The sequence below is a fragment of the Phalacrocorax aristotelis genome, chromosome 1 (genome assembly GCF_949628215.1).
Source record: "Phalacrocorax aristotelis chromosome 1, bGulAri2.1, whole genome shotgun sequence".
Taxonomy (NCBI): domain Eukaryota; kingdom Metazoa; phylum Chordata; class Aves; order Suliformes; family Phalacrocoracidae; genus Phalacrocorax; species Phalacrocorax aristotelis.
Window position 1 is genome coordinate 147,448,554 of NC_134276.1, and position 15,843 is coordinate 147,464,396.

General features: G+C 38.6%; 1 protein-coding gene across 2 annotated transcripts in view; it reads right to left on the reverse strand.

The window, feature by feature from the left end:
- The window catches only part of PIK3C2G (phosphatidylinositol-4-phosphate 3-kinase catalytic subunit type 2 gamma), a 226,893-nt gene that overhangs the window by 170,957 nt on the left and 40,093 nt on the right, over positions 1 to 15,843 (reverse strand). For both annotated transcript variants that reach the window (XM_075114763.1, XM_075114773.1), the window contains 2 exons: positions 10,544 to 10,646; positions 2,725 to 2,795 (listed from right to left, as the gene is read on the reverse strand). In XM_075114763.1, coding sequence (XP_074970864.1) covers positions 2,725 to 2,795; positions 10,544 to 10,646 — 174 coding nt within the window. The remainder of the gene's footprint in view (positions 1 to 2,724; positions 2,796 to 10,543; positions 10,647 to 15,843) is intronic.

The following is a 15,843-nucleotide window of genomic DNA, read 5'->3' on the forward strand; positions in this document are numbered from 1 at the left end:
AGTCTAGCTGGAGGCTAGTAAGTAACAGTGTACCCCAGAGGTCAGTCCTGGGTCCAGTACTGTTTAACATTTTCCTTAATGATCTGGATGATTGGGCAGAGTGTACCCTCAGCAAGTTTGCTTATGATACAGAACTGGGAAGAGCGGCTGATACAGCCAAAGGATAATACTGCCATCCAGAGGCATGTTGACAGGCTGGAGAAATGGACTGACAGGAACCTCATAAAGTTCAGCAAAAGGAAGCACAAAGTCCTGCACCTGGGGAGGAATACCCCAATGCACCAGTACTGCTGCAGGATGACTGTCTAGAAAGTAGCTTTGCAGAAAAGGACCTGGCAGTCCTCGTGGACAGGAAGCTGACCATGAACCAGCACTGTGCCCGTGCAGCAAAAAGGCTAAAGGTATCCTGGGCTGCTTTAGGAGGAGTATTACCAGCAGGTTGAGGGAAGCGATCCTTCCCCTCTTACTGGTGAGGCCACACCTGGAGTACTGTGCCCAGTTCTGGGCTCCTCAGTACAAGAGAGACATGGATGTACTGGAGAGAGTCCAATGAAAGGCCACTAAGGTGATGAGGGTACTGGAGAATCTCTCCTATAGGGAAAGACTGAGAGCTGTGACTGTTTAGCCTAGAGAAGACAAAGCTCAGGGGGATTCTTGCTGATGTTTGTAAACAACTGAAGGGAGGATGCAAAAACGATGGAGCCAGGCTTTCCTCAGTGGTAACAGGTAACAGGACAAGAGACAATGGGCACAAACTGAAACACAGGAGGTACCGAGGGTGACTGAGCGCTGGCAGAAGTTGCCCAGAGAGGTTGTTGTTTCTCTTTCCTTGGAGGTATTCAGAAATCACCTCGACACAGTCCTGAGTAAGTGAGGCTGTGTCCAGACATTACTTAATTAGGTCTTATACAAAGAAATACCTACTCTTGTCAGGTTTGAATCTGCGACTTTCACTTCCCACTGTATCCTACATTGGAAAATACAGTAAATGATCCATTTTTTTCAGACATTCTCTGTGATCCTCAATTTCATAGGCTTGTGATCTATAAAATACCCATCTTCTGTTATCTCTTCATCAGGATTAAGAATATTGTTACATATTTTTTTCTCATATGAAAGGCACTTCATTCCTCTGAGCATCCTTGCTGCCCTTCTTGTCACCTTTTCCAGTCTATTACATCATATTTGAAATGGAAGAAGCAGAACTGCTGGCTGTATTCAAGATAAACAAACACCCTACACTGATACTGTGGCATAATATTGGGGTTTTTTTGTTTTTAATTTCTTTCATAATAATTCGCAACATTTGATCTTTTTTTTTTTTTTTTGCAGCTGCTGTGCACCAAGCTGATAGTCAGAATTATTTATTATAACACCAAGAACTCACTGCTGGTGGTAAAAGTCACCTCAGAGCCTATGATTTCATATGTGAATTTAAGACCTCTTCCTCCCATCTACATTTATCTTCTCAAAATTTCATCTGCCACTTTATCACACACTCAACTCAGCATTGTAAAATCCTTCTGCAAATCATCACAGGCAGCTCCTGTGAACATTATGGACAGCAAACTTTTGTCACTTAGCTATTATCCCTTTTTTTCTCAGAGAAGTTAGAAATGCAATTCAGAGCACAGGACCTGACCACAGATCTTTCTGGGTCATCACTGCTGGGAAATGTGTTCTCCTACCCATCAAGAAGGAAATAGTGATCAAACACAGTTCAAGCTTTTACTTTTTCAATATTTACTGAACTTGTGTTGAAGAAAGAAAGTACTTATTGCATGTGCTATCAGTTATTCATTGCCCTATAGTATCAGAGGAAATTTTGCAGACCATAGTTGATTTGCAGCTCAACATCTTTTATCACATATCCCCTCTGAAGACCCTTTGCAGTCAAAAAGGCCACAAGCTTTACATCACAAGAAATAAAACAGTCAATAAGTTGTGTGCATATAGACTGTATGATTAGCTTGATCTCTTTCTAGCAAAAGCCAGAATGGAAATTTGGGCCATGCTCCTAGGAAACCAGATGGGTCGTCAGTAAGCACCAGATATTCACCTTGAACAAGACACTACCTCTCTGTTTTCCTCCATCTGCTAAATGACAGGTGTGGCATTTGCCATTCTTGGCAAAGTACACGTTGATGAAAAACATTGCAAAAAGTGTTAACATCTTCTTTATCTAAGTGCATGAAACAGAACATAATGAAAGCTGAATGAGGAATCTATTTCATTTAGTGCTTGTCCATGGCTTTAAAGTCAGATGCACTTTGAGTGCCAAGTTAAAAAGTTGTCATAGCTAGCCTACATTAAAAAAATTAAATAAAACAAAACATCACTCAACTGTGAAAACATAAACATAATGAAGAGGAAATCTATTATTTTTACAGTATTTACTCTTAAAAATTATCTAAGAGCAATGCACAAGTAAAAATCATGAATTCTTCAAGCCTGGGAATCTTTGGGAAACATGGAAGCTGTAATGAAATCTTCAATGACATGAAAGGGAGAGAATGGGAGAAAATTACACAGATTGATAAATGATTATTGATTTTTGTTAAGCAATCAATAAGGTCTGAAAATAAGGGTCTAAAACATTAAACCAATTTTCTTTCTGTTTGATATCATTCCTGTCCCAGTAGGTCTCGGAATTGTCCTTTGGGGCCAAGAGGCTCACTACAAATATGAACAAACAGAAATACTGTTAAATACCAGTGTTCTTACCGAGTCAGTCTCCAGGCACAAGTGTATTCTAACAGCTGATTCACACTGAACCGTCTTAGGTCATCCTCATGCTGTGGAAGAGAAGCATATAGTGAGATATAGCATTCTGATAGGAAGAATGTGAGTTGGAGATATTTGCTTGGTATTTTCCAGTCAGCATGTTCTTTTAGGAGCTCTCAGAGTGTTCAGGAAGTTTCGGTCTGAAATTTTATTTGGTGAATCTCTCTCATGTTACACTGGGTTGTACTATATAGGAGGCCAAACAGGACCATCACAGTAGTTCCTTCTAACTACATATAGATTAAGACTATGGCCAGGCCTCAGTAAACCCTGCCTCTGCTTTCTTGCTACAGACAGCAGAAGGCACCCCTTTGCAATGGCAATGTACACTAGTCCTGAAACAGAAATCAGTTTGCTGCTTCCTTCTTTGAGAGAACAGAATGGAGAACACCTGTACTACCCTTTGCAACCCCTCTGAAGGGGAGATGATCAAGGCACCAAAGCATTTTTTGTATGATGCGAGCCTGGCCGAGCTGGGACTGCTCAGTCTGGAGAAGGGAAAGCTCAGGGGAATCTTACCAATATGTACAAATATCTGATAGGAAATCATGAAGACAAGGGGGTCAGACCCTTTTCAGTAGTGCTTACTGACAGGACAAGAAGTAAAGGGCACAAATTAAAACACATTAAATTCCACCTTAATACAAGTAGAAATAGTCAAACACAGGAAGAGTTTGCCCTGAAATGTTGTGGAATAGGTTAGAATATCTGCTGAGGGATTCAAAACTCAACCAGGAATGGTCCTGGGCACCCTGCTCCAGCTAACCCTGCTTGAGCAGAAGGATTGAACTAAATGAGCCCATGACGTCCCTTCCAGCCTAAACAATTCTGTTATTTTGCCTTATTTGACACATTCTGCTGACCAAACCTGTTCCCATTCAGATATAGTCCTTTCTCCAGCCCCATGGATTTGTTGCCTTTTATGCTTTAACTCCTTCCACCCCATGGAGGTAGCTCAGCCCATGCTAGGCATGTACTGCCAAGCTTGTAGGCATGTCCTGAAAATTCTGCCCTTTTTCTGACTCATGGTTGAGCTCATATCCCTACAACTCATAGGGAACAGTTACCGAGGAGTTTGTGACAAGCATGACCCCAAATTCACAGGTGAAGGATTACAAAGAAAATGACACTTATGAACAGGTAAAACCCTGGGACAGGTGGGGGGATGGGAGAGAAAATAATTAAATAAGAAAACAGAAGCAGGAAAGCAGCACAGCACATAGGCATCTAGTGGTGATGAGCTGTTTCCATAGTGGCTAGGACAGCTGCCAGACATTATTTTTCTTAGTATCTTTAGAAATGCAAATGATGGCTGGGATGGGCAGAATTTAGGCAACCAGCCTACAGCCTATTTATTTATGTGTGTGCTGATCTAAAACATTGATTTGCTCAAAGGTGAAGTAGAGGACAGAAATTAAATCTGGCCAAGGATACAGAAAAATCTGAGAGGTGACTCCAGTTTAGGCTAGACTAAACTAATGAAACTTTCAAGTCCTTTGTGAAGGGAAGACAAAATGGTTTAACCTTAAGCAAAACATCTGAGTAAGAAAAAAATATCTTCTGTTCATCTTTTACTGTTGCAACGCTCAGACAACAAACAAAATTTCAAAAAAAAAAAAGAGAAGAGCGTAATCTGACAGTGACAAAATATGGTTAATGATTTTTTCCCCCTCTTAAAGAGAATTTGCAAGAAAATTTGTAATTTCTAAAGAAAAAAAATCAGTCTTTTATTTGGTTGGCTAAAAAAGCCTTCTTCTAATAATTTGAATGTTTGTGAATTGAAACCAAAGTTTGTTCAGAATAAGGTGACCACACTAGCAGGTTTTTCTAGTTAATTATAGTATAGTAGTGGTCTAAAGCTAATGTTTCTGAGCAACTTCTGTCTCTGCTATGGTTGGATTCAATTTAAATATGCATATGAATTAATTCACACTAATGCTGCTTTACATCGCTATATAGAGATTTAGCACCATTTAAGGAGCAGGATCTTGCTGAGCTAGATACATTACAGATGTTCTGTAAAGAATTCCCATCTGGAGTGCTACTATCTCTTTTATCACATAATGGCAATAAGTGAAAGATGAATTAGATGAATGAAATGGAAGGGGGTGAAGGTAAGAAAAACATTCTCATTCATTAAGCCTTCAATGTATGTGTCTTAGAGCTATGCACTAAGCTCCACCTTGTCTGGGAATTTGATCTTACACAAACACCTGTGTTCCTTACCTCAATCTATTGACATGAAAGTATTAAATATTATTGTAGAGGAGAAGACAGGGTAAGTATTTGGGGGTTGGGGGATGCATTTGTGAGTAGATGGTCTTTTCTCAGCTGATTTCAGAATCCATGTCTGAACCCCACTGAGTTGCTTCTACAAAGATTACTACGAGACATACAAAAATAGATTATGGATGCCAACTTCCTGAGTGCAGCACTAATTGTGCTACATATGACTTTGACCTAGTAACTGCTGGTTTTGCTCACAATTAATGTCTTCTGCCCATACCATGCTTGAAGGCTTGGAGCACCTGACTTCTGACAGCTATCATGCTGCTTCAATGCATGCTAGAGGACTGGTACAACACCTCAAGCCCTGAGAATATCTTGTAGTGCTGCCATAGTCAGAAGCATCCGTTCCAGGAAGGAAATAGCAATAGTCAGTCGCATCCATCTTGACTCTCAGTAGATCATATCCCCTTTTTTTATTACTATTTTTCAAGTCACGTTACCCTAGAGATGAGTAGCGTACTTGTTCTGCAAACCCCACCCTGCATCTTTATAATGTCACTGCATGCATAGCTGACACACTGCCGCCTCTGGAGACCTTACAAATAGCAGAGCACATCTGAACTGAGTAATCACAGGGACAAGGCTTGAGCTACACAAGAGGACTGAAAAATGACAAACTTCCTCCGTGATCTTACACAACGACAGGGCTAGAGGACAGGGAAGGATGAACTTGGGAACAATGTGACACAGACTGAAGGAGGCAGCCCTGAAGCTTACAGAGAAATTAGGTATGTGTGATTGATAGGAACCCAGAAGCTTAAGGAGATCTAATAGACTAGGACAAATATATATGGGTATATATGAATTATTTAGCACCTGAATACAGGGTGATTACGATATAGAAGGGCTGTCAAGATATGAAGATGTTTCTGTGACACTAGTTAAACTACAACCTTAGTGGAGATGTCTATAAAATAACATATTCCAAAGTTCAAAATTTGGAAGGATCCTATAAATCACAGGTCAAATCCTCTCCTCAGCTGGGTGCCAATTAACGCACAAAAATAAACAGTAGCTGCATATGTACATAACTGTCTGAGATAGCTGAAGAACCTTAAAAGTCTCAAAGTTTGTGCCTTGGTTTGTTTCTTTGTTTGCTTGTTTTTAAAAAAAGCACACTATTTTCACATCTTTTTATATGAATTCTGAGGGAGGGAAATTTATTTTCCATAAACTGCCTCTAAGTCTGTGACTTTCAAATGCATTTTATGACCAAAGCTGCAAGTTTCAGAAAACAGCAACAACAAAATTGACTGAGCTCAGTGTACACTACCTCAGATCCTTGTATTCAGTTGTGGCTGGAGCAGGTTTCAGTAGAACCAAATTGACCTACAGAACTGCGTTCAGAGTGAAACGAAACACTGCAGCTTTCAATGCACCATACTCTGTGTCTCCTCTGTTAGATTTCATCTGGTCCTGACAGACTTGCTGGTGCTGCTGCCTGCAAGCAGAACCTCTCCTTTCCAGTACAAGTGCTCTGCCACGAGCATGTCCTGGAGCTGGAGGAAAACTCTGGGTCTATGACTTATGCCAGCTCAGGAGCTGCTCGTGTTCTTTGCTATTATTAGTAACCTGAAGTAACTTCATGGCCTGAAGCTTTCAGAGCTGTGTCAGTTACTGTAAAGAGGTGATCAATAATTCATTGAAGGTATCTTAAAATGTCACCCTTCCTGGTTAAAGCCTATTGTAGGTTATTAGTTATAGTTCCACAAATTCTTTGAGACAATAAATGTTTTCTAATGGCCTGAACATTGCTAATTTGTCTTCCAAGCTTGTTAGTTACATGCCTGAAAGACTATTTTTGTTTGTTTGTAATTATTCTACCTGGCAATCGTGACCATTTCCAAAACATGACACGTCAAGAGATGCTCCTGGCCTCCACAGAGCATTGCAGTATATTAAACCTCATTTAGACCTGTCAAACCGCAGAAGAGTTGAAGGAGACTTTGAGGATATTAATGGAACATAAAGCATTTCACAGTAGCACGATTTCTGGAGATACTTAAACACAAGAAAATGTTCCCTTCTATTTGAGGTACTACAGAATCCCTCTAAAGTCACACACATTTAAATAATGGGAAAAAAACCCCACCTTCTTACCATGCTGGACAACTGACTTTTAGTGTCTGTGATTATCCTCAGAATGTTAACACAACACACTATGCCTGGTAAAATATTAACACCACTAACACTGGTATTTGTGAAAATAAAAATGCTTTTAAACTTTCAGGGAATATCACCTGCTGGCTGCTTTAGTCCAAAAATCCCTTTCTGGAAGGCAAGTGAGGCTCTTGTTAGAAATTCATAAATTTTCTTTGCTGCTTCTCCACTGCAAAAATTCATGACTTACCTAGATAATCAGTGTGTGGGGACAACTCTGAAAAAATGGGTCTCTCAGATAGGCAGAGCGCTCCCTGGAAATGGTATCTGGATAAAGTTTTCTGCTTCTACACTGTTCCACTGCACATTTCTTCCTAAACACCACCAAGCCACTATGAATTTAATTAATATTTCTGACCCACTACAACTGGTGGAGTTTGTGCTTAAGAGTTGCCTCATAAAGACCACCTAGGTTAAAATACAGACTAGGACAGGTGTGTAGTCAAAAATAATCTAGCAGTCGCGATTCAGTATTATTGTAACCCATGTACACTGGGCCACCATTTCACAAGGGGACTACTGGATTTTTTCCACTTTCATTGTCATTCCTAAGATTTCAATGTGTGGAGAAAAATCTGCCAGGTGTAGAATTCCCACTCCTGTCAACAGAAATTCTTTGTCTGGCTAGACGGTATAAAACTGAGATTCAATATGTTTCCATATCATAAAGATAACCTTACATTCTATGTATAAGCTTTATTTTGAAGTTTAGCAGGAATCCAGCATGTTGAAAATGCGGTTCTTAAAAGAATTTTGTTCAAGAGTGTTAAGGCTGATAAAACTTATGTCTCAAAAAAACCAAAATCAAATTAAAGGTCACACACTGGCTGAAAGACCTGTGATTCAATGTAAAGCCCCAGGCCAAATTTCTTGCTTGTAACCGCTCAGTTCAAGACAATTTCCTCTTTCTGAATACTTCTAACAGAATGCCAGCTTCTCACAAAAGGAAAGGAAGCAAGTATTCACCTTAAAAAATACGTTTTCAGCTGAAATGACAAAAGAACTGTGAATGTTCAGTTACTAGCCAAAGTTCATAAGCTGTCTGTTTTAAAAAGAAATAATAGTTGCACATTACTTATAAGTATCTATTTATATTGGTTATTAAGCATAATAGTAAAATAATTGTAATTTGCATGTACAGACAGATATTTTTAACTCTGCATCCCAATTTCAACAGTGTTATGTAAGGTAAGCAAGAATCATGAAGGCAGTCTCCAGATGGCATTGGTATAGAGTTTTGCTTCCTTTGCACACAAACAAGCTTTAAAGCTTCAGAAGAGACTCCTGAAGATATAGTTAGGTTCCAAACCAGATAATTTTTAAGATCTATAATAATAGCAGATCTATAAACAGCAAATAGGTCATTTGCTCTATATTTTTTTTTTTCTGTTTGAAAACAGAGTAACTTGTAAAGAATCAATCATTGGCTTAGAAGTTTGAAAAGATTATCAGAAAGTTTTCTGAGGCTCCCCTTTCAGTATATGTATGTAAAAAATACTTTCACCACATGCTGTATTCATATAAGTAGCAAAATGCATTCATACCAAACTTCTAATTCATGTCACTGATTTCTCAAGCCAGAAGATGTTAGACACCTGCAACTGCCCAGCAGAAGGGTCAATAATATATTATTCCATCTAAAAGATAGAGATGCTGACCCCAAAAACTAATTTTTCTACTGTTACACATACTTACACACATCCATAATTATAACTAATCACCAACACTCCACCTTTCTCAATCCCTTCTTTGGCAGTGCTATAGAGAAAAATGAAGTTTTCCACCTCCTAATACAGGATGTCTTGTCACAGATCTAACAACAGAAAGGGCTATGATGACCATATAATCTGTTTAATGCAGATGATAGAAATCACATGGTGATTCCTACCTCAATCTCAACAACTTGCAGATACAAAACTCATTCCAATGGTCACTGGACGTGTTCTTTTTGCTACTGTGATATAGAGATGGGGTGAGAAAGGACACGAGGTGGGCACTTGCTCACTCCCTTCTGAAGGTATATTCAAATATCCACTTATTTTCTTTAGACTGAGAGCAAGCAGTTGGAAATTAATTGATCTGAAAAATTTTTGAATAAGTGACCTGGTGATGAAAGCTTCCATGTTTCCTAATTTATTTTCTTTTGGACAATGCTATACCAAGAAGAATCAATGGTTTTCAAAAAATAATTAAGTGATTAATATTGGTAGTGATGAATGCTAATAATTTAAGCCAAGATTGTACGTATCAGCACTAAATTATTCTGCTTTTATCTATAAACTTGTTAAAATGTTAAAAAAACCCCATAGGTATATATATGTATGTGTGTGTATATATATTTGTCCTCTTTACAGTCCTTTTTTATTGCTCCATGTAACATATTGAACTTGATGTTTCACATGGTGACACATAATAGAAATGAAAAGAAAGCCCCTGCCTTTTTGTGTTTAAAAAAACTGCCAACTGAGCCATATATTGACAGACTCAGGCTGACAGAATACCTATGCAAAGCAGGTAATTGGTACTACCTGTGAACAGAGTCAACACACTACCAGTGAACACTGCCCAGAACAAAGCTTCTGTTGTACTGCAAACTTTGGGTTGGAAGTAATTCAAGGTGGTCCACAGGCAATAAATCTCACATTTAGTAGCACAGGTCTGTGTCATTACATCTCAGTAATATACTGCAAGGTAGCTTATGCTCAAATATTCTGAATAGGAATCTCCCTGGGTTTAAGATGATGATAAAACAATGTTTTACTGTTTGTAAACAATCATACACCTACATGTAGACATTTCAGCATGTCTACAAACAAGCACATGCACACACACAAGTATGCATCACACATGCACAAACACAGCAACTGTGATTCTGGCTTTTATCAACCTACCTGTTTTTCAGTGATGATGATGAGAATCCAGACCTAATTCATTTGACATAACACTTTGAGTGGTTTTGTCCTAGTTATATTTAAAAACATAGAAAGGCCAATCAAAAATAAAAATTCACTGACCACCTGAAATAAATAGCATTAGATTCTGACAAAACTGTTTTTTTTTTCTAGAAAGATAACCTTTGGTCTTTTTTAGTTGTGTGTTCTCTGCAGTAACTCTCTAGATACAAGTACAGGAGCAAAGTAGAGATACTCCCCAGGATGTTTCAACTGGAGTTCAGCAACAACGTAAGCATTCTCAGGAAAGCAAATAATCTCTCTCTGATTATTATTGCAGGTTACTGCTTAGAAGGATTGGTGGAATTTTATTACTTCAGGGATGCTGAAAGAAAGAGGAGGAAAAAAAGATAACATACCATTCGAGCCAAACTTTGCTTCAAATTACTAGCGTTGTGTAGTCGAAGCTGAATGCAGGTAGTTGCCTTGCGAAGACTTTCATGGCTGCCCAAAGTATGATTACTGCAGTTTGGGGGGGGAAAAAAGCCCAAATGGTTATCTCTGCTTGCCACTTCCTTCTTTTTTCCCCCCCGCCCCCCTCTTTTTCTCCTAAAAGCACCGGTGGACTACATTCTAAGTACAAAGCAGACTGAATAATATGAAAACTGTACTTGGCACCTACTTCAGTGAAAACTGATGGCATTTTGTTCTGGCGTATTTTCTGGTGGAACAATTTCAGTATAATTGCTTAGTTGTATCTTTGAGTGCTGTAACAGAACAACAATGAAACAGAGAAAGAATGTCCTAAACAAACAGCACATGCTCCCAAATTAGTGCAATTTATACAAAGTATCTTGGTTATGAATGCACCGCTGCAGAATGACTTGCAGTGTTTGAAATCCAACTTGAAATCAAATATTAACTATAAGTTTGAAAATCAAATACATTAAGTCAAGTGGCCCTTGATTCTCAAAGAAATCAAAGTTCCCACCCTGTGCAGCTCACACAGAGATGGTAAAAGAAGCTGTGAGTCCATTTTACTCCTTCTCAAATCATAAGCCAGCTAAGGTCAGTGAGCTCTACTCACTCAGCTGGAGTGGTTCCTACAAACTACTCTGCTGGTCAAGGATGCTCTAGCACCCCATGAGAGGGGAAGTCCTTATTCTTATTTGCCCCTTCAGAGCAGCTTCTATTCCACTTATCACTCTTGGCAACTTCTTCTAAGTTATAATACTTAGCTTCAGTTTATCACTTCTTTAAAATTACTTGGAACAAAAATAATTTAATTGTTTGCCTTCTAGTTTTTGTTTTAATCAGGTGAAATAATGCAAAAATTGTTTCAGAGTCAAGGCAAACATATTTTTATAAAATCCTTTGGGATTAATGGGTAGGAAAAATGACACTGATTTTTGCAAAGGCTAATTCATCACCAAAACAAGTTAATATGCGTCATCAGTTACAACCCTAGTGCATGTTCAATTAGATTCATGTTGCTTTTTTTGAGCCTCTAGTCACACAAGTGCCAAAAGGGATATTCCATATTTATACAGATTTATAGCATGGTAAGTTGTTTCAGGACCCCCTGGGCCTTGAAGGAAAGATGATTCTTTTCTGGTTTGTCAAGTGCCACGGAAAACACCTAGTTCAGATGTAAACTGTGTTTCTTTCTACCTAAAATGGCTTTTGATGAAATGTCTGAACAAAACTAGTTGGATTTAGTTCCAAAAAACACTTGCCCTATGAGTAAATCATGGAAAGTGTGACTTAGGGGACAGAGGGACAGACTCATATCTCACATGGCAGCAGAGGTCTGCAGCACAAATGAATGGTTAAGCTTAAAAAAATGTATTGTACATAATTGCCATTTAGCACAATTACAGGGAATTCATATATCTTGTAAATGTTCTGTACCTACACTACACCACACCATAACTAAGTAAAATATATACTCTTTATTAGAGGTCACAAAAGTTGTAAGTGTAGATATAGGATTTTTTTTTTTTAAACAAATACATTAAAGGTCACAGAGGACAAATCCATTTCCATCTTGCATAACCAATACCTACAGCAAGGTCCTCTGATAATGCTTCCATACATTCGCAAAATTCCTTGATTTTAAGAGCATAAAATACAGATGTAAGCGTAACACAACACAGTTAAATACCTGTACTGATGGAAAGTGTACCACTGTTATTCCTCAACCCTTCTCAAATCCCTTTACAAGCAAACGTCCAAGTGACAGATCCCCAGTTCCTGGGACTGCACCAATGCATAGATTCTCTTCTGTTCCTCCTCAGCACATATCTGTGTTGTGCCTACACATGGCTTTCTTGAAACTTCTTCCTCTCCTCATTTCACCTAATCATGTCTGCCTCCTGACTCTAATGATGAACTCTCCCATGATCCTTGCATCCTTTATAACTGCCTCACACCTGTTTTATACCTTTACCCCACCATTATTCCTGCTCTTTCTATTCTGCCTTACCTTCAACCTCAGGACAGGCATAGTATCAAGAAAATTACAAAGGAACACATCTGTGAGTCCTGAGTCACTTTTCCCTGATTCCTCCAGTGTTCCTTTTGCAGATTCCCATTGCAATGCCAACATTTCACCAAGCCAATGACCGAAATTGATATAGTTATACCAATACATAGGAGTTTTCTGGTAGTGTAAACTGATACAGCTGTACTCTGTAGTTACAAATTTGTATCACAGATGTATAAAAACTATCTTTTGCCAGTATGACTATTCCATGTCATCATGCTTCCATGTGAAACAAGGTACACCAATGGAAGTTGAATTTTGTGGTATAACTACATTTATGCTAGTGGTTTGTGTTAGCTCTGCTGTGTCAGGCAGATACCATATATCATCAAACCTTACTGACATAGCAATGCTGCCTGAAACATTGCAGTCAGAAGCGCTGGCCATACAGTTTGTTTAATGAGTGGATTTTATGTGCACAAATACAAAGAAAAGTTTTGAAATATATTGTGACACAAGGGACTAGACAAAATGGATTAATACCTCAATAGCATAACGTGGAAACCTGGTCTAGATGAAAAGTGAACTGCAAGAAACAGAGGCATAGCTTTGCCATTGATTGACAGACTACCTGTTAGCCATACCCCAGGCTGTAACACACTATGCAGATCTGCTACTATACCTGTACTATTAAGATAAGGTTACTCTAACCCCCTTTGGAGACAGCGTGATTATTCGTATCTGGTTTACAGTGCTCTGAACTGTGTAAAGGAAACACAAATAAAAATGGTACAACATTATTAACAGTTTTCCCCCTATTTTTTGCTAGAATTACCTCGTGGATAATACAGCTTTAATGAGAATTCCGTGACAAAAGACAAAATGCAAAAGGCAGTTTTTGTCTTTAAAAGTGGTATGAACTGGTCAAAGTAAGTTGGCTTGCCTGTGGTCCCACAATATATCAGAAGCAGAGAAAGGAAAAAATCCCTCAGTCTCTTAAGAATCCCACACCACTAGATGATTTTGCTTGCCCTCAGCAAGGTACTGTGATGTACTATAAGCTCCAAATCCTAATGCAGCTCAATACATTTTTTTTACAAAAAAAAAAAAAGACTCAGCTGAGCAGCATCTCTGAATGAGAAACTTAATCTGCAGTGACAAGAGAAAATGAAGTTTATGTTTTACAAAGAACACATTAATCCAAAAGGTGCTTGCTTCTTATGATCCCAATCTGCATGAGTATAACTCTGCCCGGCGTATAATTAATAGCTTAAGCTTCACTTTGAGTAAAAACCAATTCTTATTTAGATCTCAATTCTCAGAGAATAGAATTAGTAAGGAAAAAAAAAGTCATCTATAAGGTCACAGGCAAGCATATGAGCATAAATGATAAGCATTTAGACTTTTCTATTCCATACCCCTGCTCACTGTGTTGGCCAAACTGCAAAGCAGTAAGGTAACTGCAAATTCCACTATGGTAGAGTGTGGATGGAATTAAAACTACATATGAAAAGATTCTTTAAAAAATCTGATGCCTAAAAAAAAAAAAAAAGGCACATTTAGGAATAAAGCTTATAAATATCTTTCGACTACATTCCTTTGCTGGGACTGCATTACTGCAACCCCTTGCTAACAGACAGACCAATTAAAAAATAAAATAAAATGAAAAAAAAAATAAAAAAGAGTACCTGTATTCTTATATACTGTCATGTGATTTGTTTTATTAGGCATTTCAGGATGCTCTGAGCTTGTGGCCTATAGCTCTGAAGGCAAAAGTCTAAATGGAGGATTGATTCATTGCTGTTGCATGAGAAGGGTTGTTTTTGGCTTGCTACTGGCATTGAGTGCTAGGAGTTATTTTGACAAGCTGCTTAACCCCAATTTAATTTATTTTTAGATAGCATCTTTCATGAAGGGCATCACCAAATCATTTTCAGGGGCACCCATCCTAAGCTTAAGGAAAGACAGGAAACTGTGAGAGCAAGATTTAAAGGTAGATGTAGAAGGTTTGCATGGTGGGATGATAAAGCAAAGAATTTTTAGAAACAGCAGATGGCCCTCCAAGAAATAAGAGACTATCATGAACAGGAGAAGTGTGAGTGGAGATCACACCCACAGCTAAGAAACCCAGAGAAGGAGGGTCTGTGGATATATATGAAAATGAGAGAAACTTCCATGAGTAGCGGTAAAAATTGATGACACAGATAGGGTTTTACTCCTCCTTTCAAGGAGTATGTCTTTCAGATAGGGTTCTGCCTCCAGATGCACTTACACTGAACATCTCAGAAAGGAACTGCAGCAAATCAGCAGAGAATTAACGAACGTAGGCCTTACAATGACAGAAGGGGCAGCAGCAAGGTGGCAATGAATCCTAATAGCTTCTACAGGCACCGTAAGAAAAACTTGTGGGAAAAGAAGGCGTAGGAAGAAAGCCTGCAGGTTGAGGCAAGGCCAGGATTTCTGATCAGTAAACAAAATGAATTTGAAGACCAGAAACCAAATAAGATTCCAAATCAGAATTTCACAGATGGCTCTATTAGTTATGAACTGACCTGTAGCCTATATGCATCCTTCTGATTTTTTTTAAATTTGGATATTAGAAATATGGTATTCTACTTGTGAATCAGATAGGATGCGAGCTCAAGTATATCTCATTAGGAAAGGAATAACGGATAATGAAATCTTGTGGTGCTGCCTGCAATGGTCATTAGCACACAAATATTTTTTCTCTATCTCATTCAGAGCTAAACAAATTCCCGAAATCATCAAGTCTTTCAGGTGCTTCTGAAGGAGGCAGGGTGAAGTGCTTATTAATACAGACCAATATATTAGTAAATGAGAGCTTCTTAGAGATCTTCACAATATTGTCTGCTTTACTAAACCACTCTGGTCTGAGAACAATTCATCCTGTCACCATTTTGGCTTCACTTTAGTCTTTTCTGGATTACAGTAAAGCAGGAGCAGCAGAGTATTTATTCCCTTTGCTGTCTCATAACTTGGGGAACTTCTACTGGAATTCATCCCTGGATGATTTCCAAATACTCTTCTGGGGAAGAACTCTGCACAAGTACATCAAATCACTCTGTTAGCAACATAGTGAGGAAAGCAATTTGCACTAAAAGATAGCCCAAACATATGAAAAATTTCACCCTGAGGCAACTCCACAGGCCGTGTTAAGCTACCCAAGGGATCATTACAGTCTGGGGTTTCAAATTTCAGATACAGGCCTCTGAT